Here is a 21,220-nt window from a genome sequence, read left to right as displayed (position 1 = left end):
ATACTTAGTTCAAGGTAAGTGACAGTAGATAGTGCAGAGGGAAAAACAGTTTGTTTTACTTTAGGCATACCTGACCAAAACACAAACGGTAGCATCAGCCTCTCCCTCCATGCTACCCTTGAAACATGAACCCTCACCTTTCAATCTATAACGTTAAAACGCACATCAACACATTCATAGATGAAAGCTCTCACACATAGCATACAACTTTCTCAATGCTCTCTTCTCCCCCTCAAGTCCATCTACAAAAGTACCGTCTTTCCTTCCTGTTAACGCTGTATTCAGAACAAACTTTCATTGAAAAACTTTGGTTTCCACAGCAGTCATGCATTAAATCATGGGTGTCAAACTCCAGTCCTCCAGGGCCAGCTTCCTCAGACTTGTAGATGTCTCCCTGCTCTAACTCACCTGCTTTAAAACAATGTGTTGTCATCAAGCTCTGCAGAAGCCTGATAACGACTCACTCATTGGATTCAGCTGCGTCCAAGCAGAGAGACATCTAACAGTCTGAGGAGTTTGACACCCCTGCATTAAATGCTTAGCTGGGCAACAACGAGTGCTATCAACGAGGGGGCCCCCTAATAAGGGAAGTTTCCTATTGTCATTGCAACATTTTGGATAAATGCTTTGGTATAGGTTTGTGAGCCTTTATGGGCAACTGGTCTGAGGTCGATGCCTACAATAATATGTAGGCTATATCTGAATTCTGCATGAATTGTTTGTAGCACATCAAGTGTTTGTGTTGGGAAGTTGATGTGCCTCAAGAATGTACCTGTAGATTAGGATTTGGCACCACTTGACCTGAAGTACCAGGTCTGACCACTATATAAAATTGGCTTGGGAGCATGCTTTCGTCTTGAAAAATTATAACTTTAATGTCGTTTACTTTATATCCTTTTTTGTAAGTGAAATTGAATCATTTCACCTGTCTAAATCACGCTAAATTTGAAAGTATAGCTCATTAAACACGACTTTAATCTATTATATTTACGACTTTATTCTTGTAAAAGTACAATTAACTAAATCTTGTTAATTTATTATTCCAAACATTATCTATTTTTGACTTTAACCTCGAAAATGTATGACTCTGAGGCTCGTATATGTTTTAGATTTAGGACTTATTTGAAAATAACATTACTTAAATTCACAACTTTATTCTCATAAATTAGGAATTAAATGTTGGCTATTTAGAACATTATTCTTGTAAAATTAGGTGTTTAATGTAATTTATAAGTAAATTACTCCTTTACTTTGGTAATATTAGGATATTTTTTATGTAGCTCTAAATGTCCATCGCTTTTTCAATTTTTTATGACAAAAACAGTTATCGTTAGATTTTGCCATGATGACCTGATAATAAGGTGTATTTACAGCAGCGCGTGGACGGTGAATCATGTGTGTCGTATGTGCGCGGATGAGGCCGGTGGTCGCCATCTTTACTCCATCCTTGCTCAGCGCTGCCGGTGGGGCGGAACAGAACTCATCGACCCAGTTCATTTCTAGGACCCGCCGATAGACCTGACTCGCACTACCGTGTTGTTTTTTTAATACCTGAATAATTGTCATTTTTAACAGTTCGCTTATTACCCCGCATCTCGTTAGCACCATGGGAGAACGAGAGGACCTCGTTTATCAGGCGAAACTCGCCGAGCAGGCAGAGCGGTATGACGGTAAGGCTCCCGGGGTCGGATCGCTGAAAGTTAGCCGCGGCTAACGAGACAGCTAATGTGGCTATGGCCTCTTTGTGTTGTTTTTTTGTGCAAACTAATCAATGACATGTCAAATGGCTTGATTGTGGACGAACACAGCGATCACTTAAATTAAAATGCAACACAATAGGGGGTGTCTTCTCATCTGGTAAAAACGTGCGGATGTGATTGACGGTGGCTAACGCTAGTGAAGGCTACAACAAAATGGCGGATCACTGGAGCGTGAGCTGTCAGGAGTTGCCTCCCTTGCACCATGCTATCTGTACAGTTTAACACTTGAGCTACTGACTCGATTTTGCAAGTACAAAAAAGAAGCAACATTCACTGTCAGGCTACTACTTTGTAACTTCATTAGCATACTTTGTTTTTTTATGTGACCGATGCTAAAGTTAACTGCATGGTTAAGTAGCTGATTTAAGCTCGCTGTGTGTGTTAGCAACGAGTGGGAGTGGAGGGCCAGCTGTTCACTTGGTGGGGTGTTCCCCCTGCAGGAAAGCTGCACGGATCGATTTGCAAAGATGACTCCTCTTCCTCGCCCTGGTACACCCCTCACAGACTGTCATACCATTACAGGCCTTGTTACGGTGTGGTGGCTGTTTTTAGACGGCACACGTTGCCCGATAACGTGAAGTGAATGTGCCATGACTCATTCACGGGATTTGGACTCAGTGTATTTAAAGAGTGATTTGTGGTTTACTGCCCTGATGGTCAACCTTACTGGAATGTAGCTGGATTAAAATGAATATTCTCAAACAGCTGTTCTATTCCCAGAATTGCCTTGTTGACAAATAAATACATGTACTCGATCAAAGATACTGGGGGAAAGAAAATCAGTCTATTTGGGTGACGTGAGTGTTCACTGACCCGCAACATTTGAAACAAAGCCATACAGTCCTTTGTAGTCTGCATAAGTCTTATAACATGGAGAAAATGCTCCCTTTCCATTTTTCGCTCCTTGTGAGGTCACAGTGGGATTCTGGGAAAAAAAACCCTCCCCCAATGGACATAAAAGTAAAACTATTGCTCATGTCCTCCATTTTTATTGTGGTTAGTGAAGGAGTGATGTTTACCAGGAAACTCAGGGGAAGTCTCACTGCATTTAAAGAGACACACACACACAAACAGAGCGTTCTGAGAGAGCTGGTTTCTACAGGGTCACAAACCTCCTCTGGTGCTTGATTCATGTTATATTTACCAAAGCACAGCACTGATGTTTCATTTAGAGCACAGGCTGACTGTTTGAAACGGTGGATAGTATGGCCTCTTTAATGTTAGAGTTCCTTTTCACATTGGCAAACTTTCTCTAACTCATAGCATAAGTTTTATTTATAGATCAGTCTCGCTTTTTTCAAACCGTTCCGGTTTAACTTGTGTACAGAAATAATTGTAATAAAGAGGCTTAATATTACTTATTAAAATTCACTTATTTCTTTAATTTTGTCATCAATATACAAATTAATGTTTGTGGCCTGTTTTCCCCTCTGAATAAGGATTCACTCATGCTAGAAAATCCATACCAGCACGCTTCCCTCTCAAAGTCCAGTTCCCTTGAGTAGTTTGTGTGTTCTGTGACCAAGCTTGGTACATTTCCTTTGTCCTAACCAGCATAAAGATGTGCTGGCACAGTACAGTTGCACTTGCATGGACACAAAACGTGGATTGCCTTCCATTATTGAGAAATGGCTCTATCTGACAAAAATAATGAAAATAAAATAATGGAAGTTGCCATGAACCAGAGCGACAGCCCTACTTAGTGGCAGTCAGCTGTGTTAGTTTAGACATCACACTTGACTGGCACTGCTCTGTAAATAAAACATGCACGTCCCACATTTGGACCTTTCTTTGTGTGATGTCTGATATGCAAGCATTAAAAAAAACACCCACCGTACATTACATTAGTAACTGGGTTCGGCCTGCATTATTAAAGTTGGACAAAAGTCAACTTCCAACTACTTTGCAAAAAAAAAATATATAACTATATAATATAGTTTAACCTGAGCATTAGTAACGTTGGACATAAGGGGGAAAAGGCCTGTCTTAATGCTGCGAATAAAAAATCTTCTTGTTCATGGTTTTGAGTTGGACAAAAGCAGAAAAGCCTTCTTAACTCAGATAGGATGAAGAGGAGAGATGCTCTTTCTCCACACAGAGACAGAGCACACCATCCATTGTCCTGTAAACCTCAGCTTCAGGGTGGAGTCACATCTTATCGCCACAAACTGGTCCTCTTCATTGCAGGTGTTACTGAGTTTAAACCCGTCATCCTATCATACTAAGCTCTGTTGTTGATGAATTATTTTTAGAAGGATCCTCTTGAGTGTGAGATTTACTGGTGAAAATCTGAAGCTCCTGTGGTGGCTCCCTAGGACGGTCTCACAAAGAAAGACGCATCTGAAAATAGCTCCAACCAGAGGTTCCCCAAGCGTTCACATTTCATAAGTACTCTTTACCACTGCAGACACAGACGGCGTCAAGAGTAAAAGAGACACTGCGCCTGTGATATTGATCATGATATTAGAACAACATTTTGCTTCAGTCAGACAGAAAAGCCTTTTTTTGCCCAAGTGTTTCAAGAACAGCATTTTTTACTTTCATCTGTTCAGTGAGATCTAAATGAACGCAACACAGAAGCAAGAAGGATTTTGTGGGCTGTAGGGAAAACGTATGGATACGAACACTTAAAGAAAGCTCTCCGTTTGGTGATGATCGATCAGTGTGAGTGTATCCGTGTACACTTATCTGTGCCTCTGTGATGATAGCTTATTGGCAAGATTGTAGCACGAAACATTACAGCTCAACTGAAAACAAAAACATCCAGCAAACAACACAATGTTACCAAGTGTTTACCACATGTAAGATCACATTCAAATCAAGGTAACAGAATAGCTCCTTAATAAAACAACCATAATAGAAGAGACAAAAGTTGGGAACCTGCAAAAAAAGTATTTTAAACCAGTAATATGAATTTTATAAACTGGATTTACTTGGTTTCTTGAATAGATTAGGTTAGGTTTAGGAGAAGAGTTCCCTCATGTATGTTTGCTGATGTTGCTTCCAGCGACAGTTTGAGCTCTTTGGTTAATGATTTAACAGATGGGAGATTTTCAAACGCAGAGGTGCATGCACTTGTAAAGAAGAAGAACCAACAGTTTGACAGGTGCATCTTTAATCGGGCGGACAGTTGTTTGCTTTGCACTGGTTAGCAACGCATGTGGCCAAAATTCATTGAAACACTGTGGATATTTTCTCACCGCTTACTTATTTCTGTTCATGCACTTGAATCTTTATGTCTGCTGAAGAGAAATGTCTGCCAGAGTATTCCACCACATCTCTCACCACTTTACTCTCTTCCTTTCATTTACTGATGTCCAATGTGTGTCCTCAACAGAGATGGTGGTGTCTATGAAGAACGTGGCTGGTATGGATGTGGAGCTCACAGTGGAGGAGAGAAACCTTTTATCAGTGGCCTACAAGAATGTGATCGGCGCTCGGAGAGCCTCCTGGAGGATAATCAGCAGTATTGAACAGAGGGAAGAGACCAAGGGCGGAGAGGATAAACTGAAGATGATCCGGGAATACAGGCAAACGGTAACCGATCAGTTAAAGCTCGGGTTGTGACTGAGCTTTTGTTTTTGCACATCACCTGTCTGGACACTTGCACCGATTTTCATTGTGTTGTTTCAAGACATTTATAGTGCGAATCTAAGAACACGAGCTCATATTAATAATACAGACTGTGAGCAGCTCCCGAGCAGACTGCGTGTGAGTCAGACTTGGCAGATCCTCTTCTCTCTTCTGCTTTTATGAAGAGAAATAAGAGATGGTTATTTATCTGGGAGAAGCCAGAGTGTGTCAGGAAACTGGGAGGGGCAGTTGGACTGCAGTCAGTGACCTAATGGGATTCAAGGATTGGTAATCCTGCTGTTGCATTGTCATTTAGTTCATCCCTAAACCCCTTAGGGGACAGATTTCTCCAGCACCTGGTGAGGGTTCCTAAAATATAAATCACATCTAAAAATAATGATTGTGGCTTCTTGCAGACCTCTGCATTCAAGGGGCAGATGTCCAAAAAACAGCGACAGTGATAAAGCATGTCAGCGGAGTGAAGCACGGGGACTTTGTGCTTCTCACTTACAGACAGTTTGACCCCTTTAATTCCCTGTTCATAGCCACTCCATGCTGCTGTGATCTAATCACTTTGCCCTTGCACCACTATATTATCCTCATGCTTTAGTTTCAGATGACATCGTATACATGAGGCAATGCTACAGACACCTCTCACTCTGCAGCTTCTTTAGTAACTTCTTTTGTAAACTCCACTTTTTAGGCTTTCAGCATCCTATTTTTTTGTACATTCCTGGTTGAATGCTTCACAGTCGGGACTCTGGAAGCAGGACAGGACACTATGCAATCAATGCTACATGTTCACAGCGTCAGTGATAACTCATAAGATCATAAAGATCCTGCTCCATGAAATAAACGTCATCAGCCCCACGCTTTACTCGAGTCCGGACTGTGGCTCCTGTCCCTCATCATCATCATCATCGTCATCGGTCACTCTCTCTCCCTGATTTCCTTTCCACTGTCCTGTCAAATAAGCCCACAAACATCTCTTTAAACAGGGTTTTTGTTTAATTTTATCGAAGCACACAGGGAATGCAGCCTTACATTTTTTTGCTGTGTGCTGACCTTCAGGATACGCAGATGATAAACCGATGTGAGAGGAAACGTTGGACTTGGAAGAAAGCTGCAGAGGAAAATGATGAAAATATTTCATTTGTTTGTTTGCAGGTGGAGAACGAGTTGAAGTCAATCTGTGGGGATATTCTGGATGCACTTGAAAGGCACCTACTTCCCTCTGCTGTAATGGGAGAGTCGAAGGTTTTCTACAACAAAATGTGAGAGCACGGTAGTGTGAGTGTAAATGAATGTGTAGATATTAAGGATAGAAAAATGGTCAAATTCAGAGGCGGTGTACAGTGTTTCACATCCAGTTCACCTCAAACTTAAACACTAAAGTTGTAAAAATTGACCTCCTTGACGTTCTTGTTTTCCCTCATTTCAGGAAAGGTGACTACCACAGGTACCTGGCAGAGTTTGCTACAGGCAACCACAGAAAGGATGCAGCAGAGAACAGCCTGGTGGCCTACAAGACCGCTACGGATCTCGCCCTGTCTGAGCTGCCACCCACACACCCCATCCGCCTCGGACTCGCCCTCAACTTCTCTGTGTTCTACTACGAGATCCTCAACTCGCCTGACCGCGCTTGCAGGTTTTTTTGCCTTTCTGATACACTGACTTTTTTGTTTCTCTTTAATTCCCTCAACAGTGCCAGAGCATGGTGTACTCTTTTATTTAGACAGCACCTTTAAGAGTTGAAGGATCCTAAGTGTAGGCCTCTTTATGATGGAATAATAATGGACATGGCAACCGTGCTGTCACACATTGTTCATGCGACTGTAAATGAGGCCTCAACTTCGTCATTTGTGCACCACCATGTTCGTTTACTCGAGTTTAAAGTTTTCATATTTGGAGGAGAAGGTGAAGCTGGCGAGGAACGAGGCGACAAGGTTACAGTCAACACTGGTGGGTAATCCAGCTGCTGCTGATGGGCTGGATTTTCACTGTTTCCAACAGAATACGATTCTTTTCATGATGGTGACTAACCACAGCTGTTCATATCAGACTCAAGAAGTTTGAGGAACTTAGTCGATTCTTCTGTCGCCGAAATCTCGGTGAGAAAGTTTCAGGTTTTTTGTCACAAGCCAGGTAACTGGAAAACCTCGTCTTCTCGTCCCTTCCATCTTTAGAAAAGTCACGATAAACACAAGTTAACCAGAAAGGTTTGACAAGCACAGTACACCCTCTGCTTCTGAGAGTTTTTTATCTATAGCACTGGTTTTAAACATACTACAACTTTTTAGGTTAATGATCTAAGGAATTGAAAAAAGTGCCAACATTTAAAAAAGATCTTAATGAGGACGGATGTGTAAGAGAGGAAGGCGGAGTTATCAACCAAAAATTGCAGACAAGCTACAATTCATTTAGCAAACGGTTTTATTCTCCTGCTACTGCTGCATGCTTAAACTACACAGATGTCGTTGGTTCAATTTCCAAGTTTCTAATGAGCAAATCAACATAGCTCAGAGGCACGCTAAAGTTCGAGACTGAATTAGCTGAGCGGATGTTCCAAAGCCAGCAGTATCCAGCCATCAGTCAAAAAGACACTGCTCCGTATCTTAAAGGCCCGATATAATCACAACAGGTGAGTTAGATCTTCATCCAGCCCTTTCAGGATTGTCACATTAAAAGCAGTGAGCTATCAAAACCAGCAAGTGTTTTTGAGTCAGGATGCGAAGGTTTTCAACTCTCCTCGGTTCTGCTGATTTGAACGGTTTGTGTTTCCTCAGGTTGGCAAAGTGTGCTTTTGACGACGCCATCACAGAACTGGACACACTGAGTGAAGACAGCTACAAGGACTCGACGCTTATCATGCAGTTGTTACGTGACAACCTGACACTATGGACTTCAGATATGCAGGGAGAGGGTAAGTCACTTAGAAACTGTCGTCCGTGTGAGCTCAACTTGTTGGTCTGAATGTCTGTTACCATGTCAGAATGAACAAACTCATGTGCTCTGACCTGTCCTAACCTTTATAGACTCATTTACATGTCTGCACTCTGTGAGCGGCTTATCTCCTGTCCTTTAGTTTCACTTTTATGTTAGTATATAATACACACGTCACACTTGGAGTCCGTTATGTCTCCATCTGTTCTGTGCAAAAGATGAATTAGTTTAAGGCTACTGTAGATGTTAGAAAATACATCTACAGTTCTCTTAAAATACATCTACCATTCTCTCTGTTGAACTTAATGCTAGCATAGAGACTAAAAAACACCAAAGTACGAAGCCGTCCTCAGCGGGGGCGCTCAGGACTTGGATCATGCTGCTCATAGTGTGAAGCCAGGACCTTTTTGTTTCTTTTCTAACCTGAGCCGTGCGTATGAATCGGTTGGATGGAGAAAAGTCCAACCGGATGTTTGAGCAGATAACGTGTGTTCCCGACCATAAAGACTTGGTACGAACGGATCACAAACTGTGTTCGGTTGCACTAACAGTAAACGTGCGTGTGTACACACACCCCTGTGAAGCTCCAACATGCAGACAGACGAGAAGCAGGAGAAGGACGCTGCAGCGGCACACTTCACTCTCAGCACAGACTATTCTTTTATTAATTCTGTTATTTCTGTATCAGTGTAGGTTCGGGCCAAGAGGGAAACTGGGATTGTACTTGAGTGTTGACGTAGCCTAAATCTGTCTGAGACGTTCATATTTGTGGCAGCTAAATTTTAAAATCTCCGCTGTTGTTTTCCCATGGTGTTAAAAAACAGTGAGTGAAGATACAAACACATTTCTGTCAGTTTTTCAATCAGTATTTTTTCCTCTTTTTTTTTTTTATTCCAGCTGTTGATATTTTTGGTGTCGAGCTGCGCCCCCGACAGCTTTGATTTTTTTTCAGTGACTCGTCATGTCTCTGTCTCTCTTTCTCGTTCCCTCTGCTGTAGAGTCCTAAAGGAAACAAACCTGACCCTTCATTTCCCATGTTAACTGTACTTTGTAAGTGTTGCTCACCCTAAGCCTGCGTGCGTGCGTGAGTGTGTGCGTGCGTGCGTGTGTGTGTGGCTGCTGCCCTCTTCCTCTCATCACCGACTCACTCCTGGTTTAATCCTTCAGTTAACTCACCTGTTCAGTCTGACCTTTTGTCTTCCCACCACAGGAAGTGAAAACAGACCAATGCACGCTGACGATCACAGTTTCAGATCGTGTTATTGACTGCCTGCTCACCCTGTCGCACCTCACTGAATCACTTTGGAAGTGAATGAAATCAGTGATGTTGATGCAGTATGTCCATCCAGAGCTCAGAGTTGATTTTATCCGATCGCTGTGCATGTGTGAGGTTTCATGCAAAAAAGCTCAACTGACTGGATTTTAAAAACAGTTTTTCCCACTCTTAGTTTTCTGTACCTGAACGTGTCTGTTTCACATTTTGATTCTTTGAGTTCTGTTTGGATTCAGCATGCTTTAAGACTGGTGTTTGTAGCTGATAACGCTGGATGTTTACAGAAATCCAGCAAACCTTTTCCTCCTTCAAGAAGAAACACTTGAAGTAACAATGTACCTCTTGAGTAGGTTGTCTTTAAAACAAAGCCACAAAGATTAAATAAAGTCCCTTTACTCTGAAGTGTACTAAAGTCACATTTTGAGGTACTTCTACTTCTCTTTTTGGCTTCTAATTTGGTAGACGTGTCAGGTTTATCAGTCGGTCCGAGATCGATGGAAAATGTATCATGTTGTGAAATAAATGTACTGCTGATAAATCCTGTACAGAGGGAGTGAAAAAAAAAAACCCTTTATGCCTTAACCTCAGATTACAAACAAACACTCATGTTCTGTGTTGTCTTCCTCAGAACAAGAACAGAACAAAGAGGCACTGCAAGACGTTGAGGATGAGGCGGCCCAGTGAGACTACGCCACCTACAGCCAACAACCTGAGACCCTCCCCCCTCACCTCCTCACACTCCTCCTCTCTACTGTCCTCCTCATCCTCCTAAACTCCCCATCTTCTTCCTCTTCTCTTTTCCTTTTCTTCCACCACTCAACTCCTCGACCCAGCAGGGCCGCAGAGTTAACAACTTAATTTTTCTCTTCTTTTTTATTTTTATATTAGCCCTTACAGCATTGAAGTCAACACCACTTAATGAGACAGGAAACACGACGTTAGAAAGACAGGGGGGATTAAGCGTCCCTGGATTGTTTTTTTTTCTTTTCTTTTTTTTTTCTTCTTTTTTTTGTCCTGGTACAAGCGGTTCTGAAATGTTATCTTTGTTCTCATAATTGTATTTTTGTTTTGTTTGTTTGTTTTTTTTTGCTTTTTCTTCAATATTTTTATCAGTTGCTGGATGTAATGAATTTTTTTTTTTTCTTAATGTAATTACAGAAATTAACTTTTATTACTGAAAATATGGAGTTTTAGTTATGGGAGCTATTTTATCTGTTTTTAGTGAAATGTTCATGCAAATCATTTTAGCGTTTGGAGGGCAGTTTGGGAGAGTTAAGTGCCCTTTATGTGAACGTAGGTTTTCAAAGGAAGTTGGCAGAATTTCGGGATATCCACGTGGGGCAAAGACGTGCTTAACTTTTACACCATGGTGATTCTGTTGTCATGTTTTTGTAGTTGTCCTTGGACTGTACTTTGTGCTGAAATACTGTAACTGTGCACACATGCTGAAGCTCTGGAGGTCAACCCATCATGGCTAAATGAAAAACGTGGGAGATTTGTCACCGGTGTAAAAGACGAGTCTCAGATTGGCCCAGGTTCTCCACAGAGAGCTCGTACATCAGGAGTGCTTGCATGAGTTATCACATGTTCTTTTTCTGCTGCTTCTCCCCTCGTTTTGACTAAAAGCTCCCGTAGATTCAGAGGGTTTCTTTCTTTGCTGATTTCTGTTTCTCGTCTTGTTTCGCTTCATTATGTGTAACTTGGAGCTGATTTGTACTACTGGATATCTGACTGAAGCCACAGACAGGGATTCTGTATTGTTTTGACTGAAACACAGCATGGAATTAACATTAAACAATCTAAATTAAACATTACAAACTGACTCATCAGCTTGATTTGTCATCACTTTTCTTTGAATGGAACGGGTATGCTTAGCTGTTAGAGATTTTTAGCTTAGATCAAATCAGTGAAAGATCAGTGGTGCATGAGGCCTTCAGTGATTATTCTTTTTATAAATTGGTTTTTAAGTGGAAGTTTATGGTTGGTGTCCAGCTGCTGATTTGTATCTGAACCCTTCAGATATTAATTAACTCCATCAGCAGCACTACTCGGAGCTCTGGAACCAAAGAACATGCATGGTCTACTTTTCTTGGAAGAACGTGACACGCTGTCTGACCCATTTGTTAATACCATACAGCTCATAAAGCCCATTATTTATCAGGTTACTTTGAACCTTTCTGTTGATTAGAATGATCTGTCAGCAAAGGTGCTTCTCTACAGATCAGCTTCTGTGATTTTACCAACAGAAGAAGCGTAGCTGATTGTTGCCTCACACTGCAGATGTTGCAGATTTTGCAGCTGTGATGTGAGAGCAAAGACACAATCAATTATAAATGTTCTATTTATAGTGTGAGAGACAAATGCAATCTTATTGCCTCTTCTGCAGCAACTCAGCAGAAATATCCAATCCTGAAAACATCATTTACTCTGTGCAGAAGACAAACGTTCAAGTTTCAAGTTTCTTTTTTACATTATTGTATCCTTGTGTTATGGTGCCTTAAAGAACATACATATCTAATCGTACAAAAAAGCGCGCTCCAAACGAACAATAAATGTAATTTAGCACGTTTGACAGACCAAAGATGATCATTAATTATAACATGTAATGGTAATGCTATATTTAAAAACTAAATTTGTAAAAAATCTCGAGACTTCACATATCTATTATGTGAAAATATAATTTTGACAACCTGAGAGCAGAAAGCCTCTCCCCGGAGCCCCGACATCAGGTTGGGAACTAATCCTATAGATGACCATGCAGCGGCTCCTCTGGCTCCCTCTGCAGGTGAAATCTGACACACATCATGAGGCTGCACACATCACGCTCTATTAAGTGTTCTTAAATCCTTTGATTATTAGAGGAGAATATTCAAGTTGTTTGCACTCAAACATTAGTTTTCCCACAGTATTTCTAATCGTTCAGATGAGAAAGATGTTTTATAAGTGATTTTTCTAAACATTTTTAAGAAGAAGACAGTAAATGACTTTATTAGATCAGATGCATCCTAGTGAGTACTCAGAGATGTCTAAATTGATACTTGGTTTGAAACAGATAGAAATCAGAGCTGAACATCAAACTATTTTTCAAGTGGCTAAACACAGTTACAACATACAGTAAGTGTAGAAACAACATTTTGTGTTATCATTTTGAAATTGATGATTTTAGTGACATTTCTCCAAAGTGATTTTACAGCTTTGTCATTGCAAAGACTTCATCCATCCGTCCATTTCAGGGTTGTGGGGCGGAGCCTATCCCAGCTGTCATTGGGCGAGAGGCGGGGTACACCCTGTACTGTTTGCCAGTCAATCAGAGACAGACAACCTGCCACACTTCCATCACACCTACAGACACATTTGCAAAGACTTCACGTCAAACTATTTTATTTTTCATACAAAAATCAGTAAACCAACCCCTTAATGGGCTGCGTGATGTGAACAAGACGGCTCAGAAATAACAGGTTTTAAACCTTCCTCACATGATAAGACGAATGAGCATGAAGGCATTAAGACGCCAAGGTGCTGACGTAGGAGGCTGGTATCTTTTCTGAGAATGATTTAATACAAGTACACATGTCCGTTACAAAGAAGTGAGGCTGAGCAGGTGTAGTTGTGGACTATAAACCTGATAACAATAATTCCTTACACTTCTCTTCTCAGTCGTCTTTAAAGCTGCTGATCAATTAAGAAGCTATGAGATTATGTTTATATGACTAGTCTGTGCAACATTGTAACAGCCGCTTCAGAGAGATTTAATGGACAGCCTGGTTTCCATGGCAACCTCCTCCACTGAGAAGCCGCCCTGTTGTAACATGAAACCTCAAGAGGGCAGCAAGTCTCAGCTAATCTGAAAGACATCTTTTACCCTGAATAACCCCCACGCCTTCACAGGATGTAGAATGTGCTGTAAGGGAACATAACAAGGTGCAACAGATTAACTTTCTGTTCATTATGCTGGAAGAGACTGCTCTCCTGAGGCTGCAGACTCAGCGTCCTCCTCTTCAACATCTGTAGCCTGATCGGCGTCCTCCAGCTTCCTCCGCCTTCCTGTGGAAACTGGAAACTGCCACGATGTTCTGCAGAGTGCGACCCAGGGAACGAACGTCAATGAAATATTATGCACTTCCTCCTCTACTGCAGAGACAGCAGTTATAAATAGCGTGGGATATTTTAAGGCAGCGCTTGGGAGATTTACTGAGCCCAGGTCTGGACCGAGGCTCCATGTGGGCTCTGGTTTCAGGACGGCTGCAGCAGCAGGACAAACCCTTGAACTACAGTCTGAACTTTCCTGACACACACACTTCAAACATAGAGTGTGTGTTAGTGCACCCACATTCCATCCCACTCTCTCTCTCTCTTTCCAACAAACAGCACTGACACCAGGAAAGGTGTGTGTGTTAATCCATTATACATCCAAGGGGCGGAGTCAGATGTGGGAACTATTCAGGGATTAGCCTTCACATTTGTGACACTTATATACTACTTTTTTATTTCCTTACAGATGAAAATATGGGGGTGACATGCTGTATAACCTTTACCTTTTTAAGGACAAACATTGGGTTAATATTGGGGGGAAAGAGGGACTGACTACCCAAGCCCCCAATGGAGGAAGGGGAGAAGTGCTCCTGAAATGAATATATAGTTTTTTTTGGGATTTGTTTCTCTTTTAATCAAATAAATAAATATATAAAATGATTTATAAAAAGGTTTATTTTTGGACTTATTGTGCCTTTATTTTAGAGACAGGACTGTAGACAGAGTCAGAAATCAGGGACAGAGAGAGTTGGGAATAACATGCAGGAAAAGAGCCACAGGTCGGATTTGAACCCAGGCCGCCCATTTAGGGGACCGCAGCCTCCGCATATGACCCCTTAAGGATTAGGCTTCCTGTGCCCAATAAAAATGATTCTTACCTTTTCCTTGAGTCTGAAAAAAAGGTTTTAACGTTTTAAGATGCTTTAAAACAAATTAGATGTCAAACGATCTGTTTTTCATCATGTTGAATTCATTGTGATTGTTTAATTTAAACTGCAATAGACTTTCTAAGGATGAAACACAAAAAGTTATAGTTATTTAAAATAGCCATGATACCAGATATTTAAATTAATTTAATTCTTGTAAAAATCAAAATTATAATAAAATCATACTGTTCAACAGGATGAGGCTGAGATGGACACTGTCAATAATATGTAATCATTTCTTGCTTTGGGTTATCCAAAGTGGCAGGCAGACTTATGAAACATGTATACACATCAGAAAGTATGTGGTGTCTGAAAATAGAAAACAGACCTGTTCAAAAATATTCCATCTCAGTTATCACATGTAACCCTCTTTCCAAAGCTCAGAAATATGACAACGTTGTAGTTTAAATAAAAGCAAAAAACTTTGGGACCTTTCCAATACAGTCCATCATAAAAATATCCAACTGGATCATTTTTATGATGGACTGGGTTTCAAAAGTGTTGAAAATGTTGACAACCTCAACAGCTACTAGAAGTAGTTTGTGCAGTTGTAGTATTTATACTACTCCCCTTAATCTCTTCACTTCACATTCACGTGTGCTCACCACATTGTTTCATTTTACTTTCCTTCTACGTCATACTGTTGTGTTTTTAAACTCTGTACTCTTTACTCCCGAATAGAACGAGCAGAAACTTCAACGTGTGTGTGTGTGTGTGTGTGTGTGTGTGTGTGTGTGTGTGTGTGTGTGTGTGTGTGTGTGTGTGCACGTTCATGTCAAGGCCACAGGTTTCCTGTTGATGCCAGGTTGTCAGGAACGGCTTCAACTAGGGCCAGAGGTCAAAGGATGTGTGTCACTGTCACTTCCTCTTTCCCCTAAACACCAACACTGTGCCACATTCACATTAAAGGACGATGATGTCTCTTTATGAGTTTCTAAAGTACACAAATCCATCAACATAAAGACAGATTGTTTCTATACAGTCATTTTTCATGCCTGGAGTTGCTACAGTAGGGTAGGTCACGTTGTGTCAGTATGGATTCACAGTACCCTGCAGAGACAGACTTTTTAACATTTACCACACACACAAGATTCACAGATTATATTTTGTTTTTTTGTCAAAAAACACCACTAACAAATGTACAGGACAACATTGACAAGGAGATAAGTAATTCCTCACAGGAGCTTTAAATGGCCCTTTCTGGATCAGTTTAAAATTGTGGTCCGATATGGGAGTAAGTCACAATAACAATATTGTTGTTCCTGAAGATGACAATATAAAAGAATTTGAGGAACATGTTGCAAATAAAATGTTCCCAGCAGACAATATTTTTCACAATATTAACAACTTAAAATCCATGCCTTCCCATCCTTTTTCCTTCCTGAACTGCTTGTATCTGAGAAAATCTGAGCCTCCACTGAACCTAAACTTTAAAAAGATATGCAATGTTGCCTAAATTTAACAAACATTTTTATTTTAATTGTTTAACTTGATTGAGCTTTGAGTTTTTGTTTAGTGACATGTTTATGTGTTCCACAGTTGAAGTTTCGGGCCACCGTTATTTATTCATTCTATTCTATATGAGTCTTATTTATATTTATCTATTTCCTATTGTTAGACCCCTCTTTGTCTGGAGATGAATGAATTCTTATCTTATTTTATCTTATCAAAGTTTATGTAGCCTCAAACATTTCTTCTATCACTGTGATAGAAGATATTGTATCCTTCTTTGTAGTGCTGTTTCTCGTCCTGACAGGTTGCTCTCACTACCTTTGACTAGTATTTGATGTATTTGTTCATGTATTATTGTTCAGTAGTATCTGACGACAACAAACCTGATAACCAAAGGCTTTAAGCACATAACACTCTCTGAAGTTGAGATGTGTTCACACATTTTGTGTTTTTTCAATAATGATGAAATGATCATAACATGCATACATTTTGTAAAGTGCACAAGTAGCTGGATGTGTCTCACAGTGCTGACAGTGAGCAAACAGAAACGTGGGGAGTTGTGTGGAGTCATTGGACGGGTCACGGAGGTCGTCCACATGACGGCTGTTTATCTGCAAGACCAGCGCTGTTTATATTTTTGTGTCACAAAGAAGTGTGTGTGTGTGTGTGTGTGTGTGTGTGTGTGTGTGTGTGTGTGTGTGTGTGTGTTTTGACTGTCAAGGCTTGGTAGGTCCATTCCCCCGAGAACAGGATGTGCACCGCTACGAAAGCACAAGTCCATTTTTTGTTTTTAGAAAGTGTGTGCATACGCGTGCCTCCTGCTTGTGTGTCCTAAAGGAAGAGCAAGCAGTTTCTGTCATGCACACAGAAAAACACACATACGTCACACACACACACACACTTAATCTAAGGGGTGGTACTGGGAATGTCAAGGGAAGGATGCATGGTCCAGGAGGAAACCCTGGACAGACCAGCCCTAAGAAAGTGTGTGTTTGTGAGTGTGTGTGTGTGTGTGTGTGTGTGTGTGTGTGTGTGTGTGTGTGTGTGTGTGTGTGTGTGTTTCTGTGAGTGTGTGTGTGTTTCTGTGAGTGTGCGATAGAAAATGATAGTTGATAGTACAATACAATTTGATACGGTGTGATAAGACTCAAAACAACACAATACAAAGGATACAAGACAAAACAATACGATTACATTTCAGTGATTTAAATGATACAAGACAATGGGAAGCAGTACGAAACAAAAGAGTAAGAAACCATACAAGATGACACAAGACGATGTGATACAGACGATTTGACACCAGGGTTTATGACACAAACAATAAAAAATGACACCATACAATTCAAGACTATACAATATCATGTAATATGAAACAAACCCAAGATGACCACAAACATCATATTTCAGATGTGACTCATATTGAGCATGTTTCAACAGTCACACAATAAGATTAACAGCATGTATTAGTGTTTAAAAAAACTGATAAAAACACCATGAAGCTAATGTACAACCCATACAGCCTCAGCTTGATACAAATGAGTTTTCAAATGGTATTAATTTATACACACTTCTATTTCCCAGTGCACACGCACACCGCACTAAGACAAAAAACACATATCCTCTTAATATGACATCCATCTAAGGCCAAGCTGAGCTCCATATCCTCCCTGTGATCCCTCAACTGGAGAGGCAACATCCTCTGGCTGCAGCAAGAGGAAGCTGGCCTCACTGTGTCTGTCCGTCCTGCAACAGGTAACACCTCGACAACAAACCTCTGTGCCGTTTCACATCTCGGATCACTACTTCATCTTAATGCCAGGAGACAAAAATCCTCAGTCAGGTAGGTCTCCGACTTGATTTTTTTGTGCAAGCAGAGGAGAGATTTGTATTCCCCTTGGACCCTTGGATCTTCACCCTCATGTTTCAAATGAGGGTGAAGGTCTCTAATGGTTCGATTTGAGTTTCTCAAGCTCCTCTTGGGATATTCTAACGCATGCTCTCTTTCTGCTTGTCCAAAGGATTTGTCATTGGATCTAAGGGGAGAGGTGAAGCACTTTTCCTTTGACACTTCTGAGAGGAATAGACAGCTAAAAACAAGGCTTGGAAAACTGAAAGAAATCATGATGGAACTCAGGATCCAGCTGATCCCGACGGGGGAAATCATCCTTCCTCCAGGGAAGAATGGAGAAAATTACTGCCACGGCTGCAAGGTCAGATCACACAAGTCTAATGTAATGAGTCTGACTTTATATGCAGATATTTTCATTTTGATCTCAATGTTTTATCTTTCCGAGCTCATGCTTACTACTTTTTATCTCATCATTTTCTAATTTTTGACCTTTTACGTCACTTTTAAAATATATAAACTATTTTTGCACATTTCTTTATCTTCTAAACTCATGGGTGTGACTTTAAATCTTGTTATTTTCACTTTCATTTTCTGCCATATATTTTATGGAATTTTTATGACTTTTGATCTAAAATCTTTTATTATTTAGCATGTGTCTTTCACTTTGGATCTCATCATTTTTAATGTGTTTCTTATCTTTGACTTTCTGTCAAACATCTTATATAAACCCTTTAAAGGGCAAGTGATTATTTTTGGTCATTTCTTCAAACATTACATATGGCCAGCCTTCTGCACCTCAGTAAGGTTGAGAAGTATGTTATTTTATCGTATCTATTTCTTTATTTTTTATCTCACGCTTACAGTATGGCTTTTAATATTTTCACCTTCATAGGAAATGCTGTACTTTTATTTAACAAGCGTACATTTTTATTTTAAGAACTTTTAATCTTATCTATGTCTCAAAGCTCCATCTCTACTGACATTTGTAACTTTTAATCTTATGTCTTTGACTTTTTAGCACATTGCTCTGGATTTGTGATCTCATATCTCAGACTTTTCTTGCCTGATTTCAACCTTGAGTCTCATAAATATGTTTGTTTTTTAAATCTCAAAATGTTAACTATTTTCGTGAAATGTAATCGTTATACTTCATGTTGTACTTGTTTTGCTTCATGGCTCTTCACCAGGCAGGAAAGGGTCAAAGGATTTGTTTTATTCCAAGAGAAATAGGATTTGGAGGTTTTTGAGGTAGGGACTGTAATTTAGGATATCTCAGCTTTTTTCTGCCTCAGTTTAGAAAAGGATTCTCTCAATTTAAAGTTAGGGTGACACTTCTTCTTAATCATGTTCTTCTGGTCGGCCCTTCAGGATCACTGCTTGATAACCTGCTGCTTCTGCTCCTAGTCTTGAATGATGTTTCCATGCAGGGATCTAAGCCGACAAGCGTTTCCTGAAGTTTAGTAGCTATGAATACAGTAGCTAAAGAATGGAGGGAGCTGGCTTTTTCAAATCAATCTCCCCCTGGTATGAGGCACCATTTGTTAAAGTGGAGTGTTGGCTGACACAGGAGTAGGATGTATATGAAGAGGAATGTATAGTGTGGTAAATGAATCCTGCTGGGAGCTGCTGGCTGATGATCGGGGAGGAGAGGAATGTACTGTAGCACAGATGGGAGGAAACGACAAAGACATTCCTGTACGCGGCTTCAATTTTTTTCCTACATTCCTCCAAGGTCGAATCAGCCCGGACGTGTGTGAAAGGTGTCATCAGGGGTTTAGTTGTTTACTTAGGTATAAAGAACATTGTGTAACCTACACCATGTCACGTTGCCTAATGAGTAAACGTTTATTTTTTTTTAAAGACATAACTTATGTGACGACGTACGTGTATTTTCCAAATATTAATGATAGGCTTCGACTGATCTTTGCCTGCACAGCATTAAAATAAATCTTATTTCAAAAACAGCTTAAAGTCAGGACATTTTCTGGCAAGTTAGTCCAGGAAGATATTGTATTGAATCAGATGAGAGAAGCAATTCTTGGATTAAAACAACCACTCACAGACAGAAAGTGATTTAAAATGTGAGGAATGGATGTAAAAAAAAATGACTTAATGGTAAAAGAGATATTTTTGGCAGAAAGCGGTTTAGAGTGGAGGGTCAGAGTCACGGCTGTACAGTCTGTCCAGTACAGTCTGTCTAACTTTGTCATGTCAACCAGATACAACCTGTGTGTGTGTGTGTGTGTGTGTGTGTGTGTGTGTGTGTGTGTGTGTCTCAGTAAAGACTATTGGTTGAATCGATCACTCCCCCCTCTGGCAGTGGGACTACATTACAGTCACGCTCTGACATTAACATCCGGCCGAGGTCACCTTCAAACTGACACGACACATTTTCATGAACTCTGCAGTGATATCTGAATTTATAGAAAGGCGGTCATTACCTCAGAATGGGAGTGTACCCAAAAGGTTTCATGATTAAAGACAAATCCACACATTTATTTAGTGTCGTCTGCCCCCCCCCCCCCCCCCCCCCCCCCCAAAAAAAAAAAAAGAAAAAGAGAGAAGAACTAGTTTTGGAAGTTTTACATGAAGCTAGATTTTGTCTTTTTACATAACTCTGTAATATAGATGTCTTTATTTCTGTCACTGAATTCTTTGTATATTAAATAATGATGAAAGTGAAACTGTTTATCAGTTGGGCTACCTCGCATCACTGCTTTAATTTTGTTATTTTGAAAAACAAGATAGTTCTTATTAAAAAAGACTTATGACCGTCTCCTGCCGGGAGGAGGCGCTGTGCACACAGTCATAAAGTCTGAAGGTGCAGTACTGGTATCATTGACGGTAGAGGGTATGAGAGCTCTTTCAAACTAAAGTCTCCGGTGTGAGAGACCTTTGAAGCAAGCCTGACAGAGGATCATACCACTTCACTGCTGGCAACACCCTGCTCTGAAGAGAAAGACGTGTGTGCAGTGTTGGCCAAACTCCATTCAAATATCTAGCCTATTTATTTATACAGCTGTTACACATTTGTGCACACCATTCACTGCATGTATCATTTAGAAGGAGCAGTAGGTTCAAAGTGTGTTTTATATTAGCTCATGAGTGTTTCCTCCTTCTTGGTTTTACTGATTTGACTTCAGTCATTCAGGCGTGGCAGTTTATGGTTTATTATCTTAGAATAAATGTCTATATTTTCTAATAGTTTTCTAAATGAAGGGGCCAGGTCATTGTTTTCCTCCCACGCATGAGAAAGGTGTCTGTATATTATTCCACATTAGGGGGCTTTGTCTGGGAAAGCTGGCACGTTCCAGTTTATCTCTCCAGAGGGAATATATTTTTACAGGATTAAGTGCTTTGAGTTCGTGGAGGATGCAGATCTGCTTTTTTACCTGCTGTAGGGTGTTGCCAT

The 21,220-nt window shown here is 40.5% G+C and overlaps 2 protein-coding genes across 2 annotated transcripts in view; both read left to right on the top strand.

Moving 5' to 3' along the window:
* The first annotated feature begins 1,396 nt into the window (after positions 1 to 1,396).
* On the top strand, positions 1,397 to 11,371 carry ywhae1 (tyrosine 3-monooxygenase/tryptophan 5-monooxygenase activation protein, epsilon polypeptide 1). Its single transcript, XM_079353448.1, has 6 exons — positions 1,397 to 1,670; positions 5,098 to 5,297; positions 6,501 to 6,607; positions 6,775 to 6,981; positions 8,120 to 8,256; positions 10,178 to 11,371. Exons 1-6 carry the CDS (start codon positions 1,607 to 1,609, stop codon positions 10,231 to 10,233), a joined length of 771 nt encoding a protein of 256 aa, XP_079209574.1. The 5' UTR covers positions 1,397 to 1,606; the 3' UTR covers positions 10,234 to 11,371.
* A 6,302-nt stretch (positions 11,372 to 17,673) lies between these two features.
* LOC306831033 (unconventional myosin-Ic-like) overlaps positions 17,674 to 21,220 on the top strand; it is a gene marked incomplete at its 5' end in the record, with an annotated part of 61,229 nt that continues 57,682 nt past the window's right edge. The window contains 2 exons of the mRNA XM_079354857.1: positions 17,674 to 17,799; positions 17,978 to 18,169. Of these exons, the coding sequence (XP_079210983.1) occupies positions 18,080 to 18,169 (90 nt within the window). The remainder of the gene's footprint in view (positions 17,800 to 17,977; positions 18,170 to 21,220) is intronic.

Source organism: Symphodus melops, assembly GCF_947650265.1.
Source record: "Symphodus melops genome assembly, chromosome: 10".
In the NCBI taxonomy this organism is placed as follows: Eukaryota; Metazoa; Chordata; class Actinopteri; order Labriformes; family Labridae; genus Symphodus; species Symphodus melops.
The sequence above is the reverse complement of the archived record's forward strand: the minus strand, read 5'-3'. Positions and strand labels throughout refer to the sequence as shown.

What these genes read in the sequence shown, in the direction of transcription:
- ywhae1 (XM_079353448.1), top strand. Translation starts at nt 1,607, where the DNA reads ATGGGAGAACGAGAGGACCTCGTTTATCAGGCGAAACTCGCCGAGCAG. An exon ending in GCAGGCAGAGCGGTATGACG is followed by an intron (nt 1,671 to 5,097) that starts GTAAGGCTCCCG and finishes TGTCCTCAACAG; the next exon opens with AGATGGTGGTGTCTATGAAG. An exon ending in TCCGGGAATACAGGCAAACG is followed by an intron (nt 5,298 to 6,500) that starts GTAACCGATCAG and finishes GTTTGTTTGCAG; the next exon opens with GTGGAGAACGAGTTGAAGTC.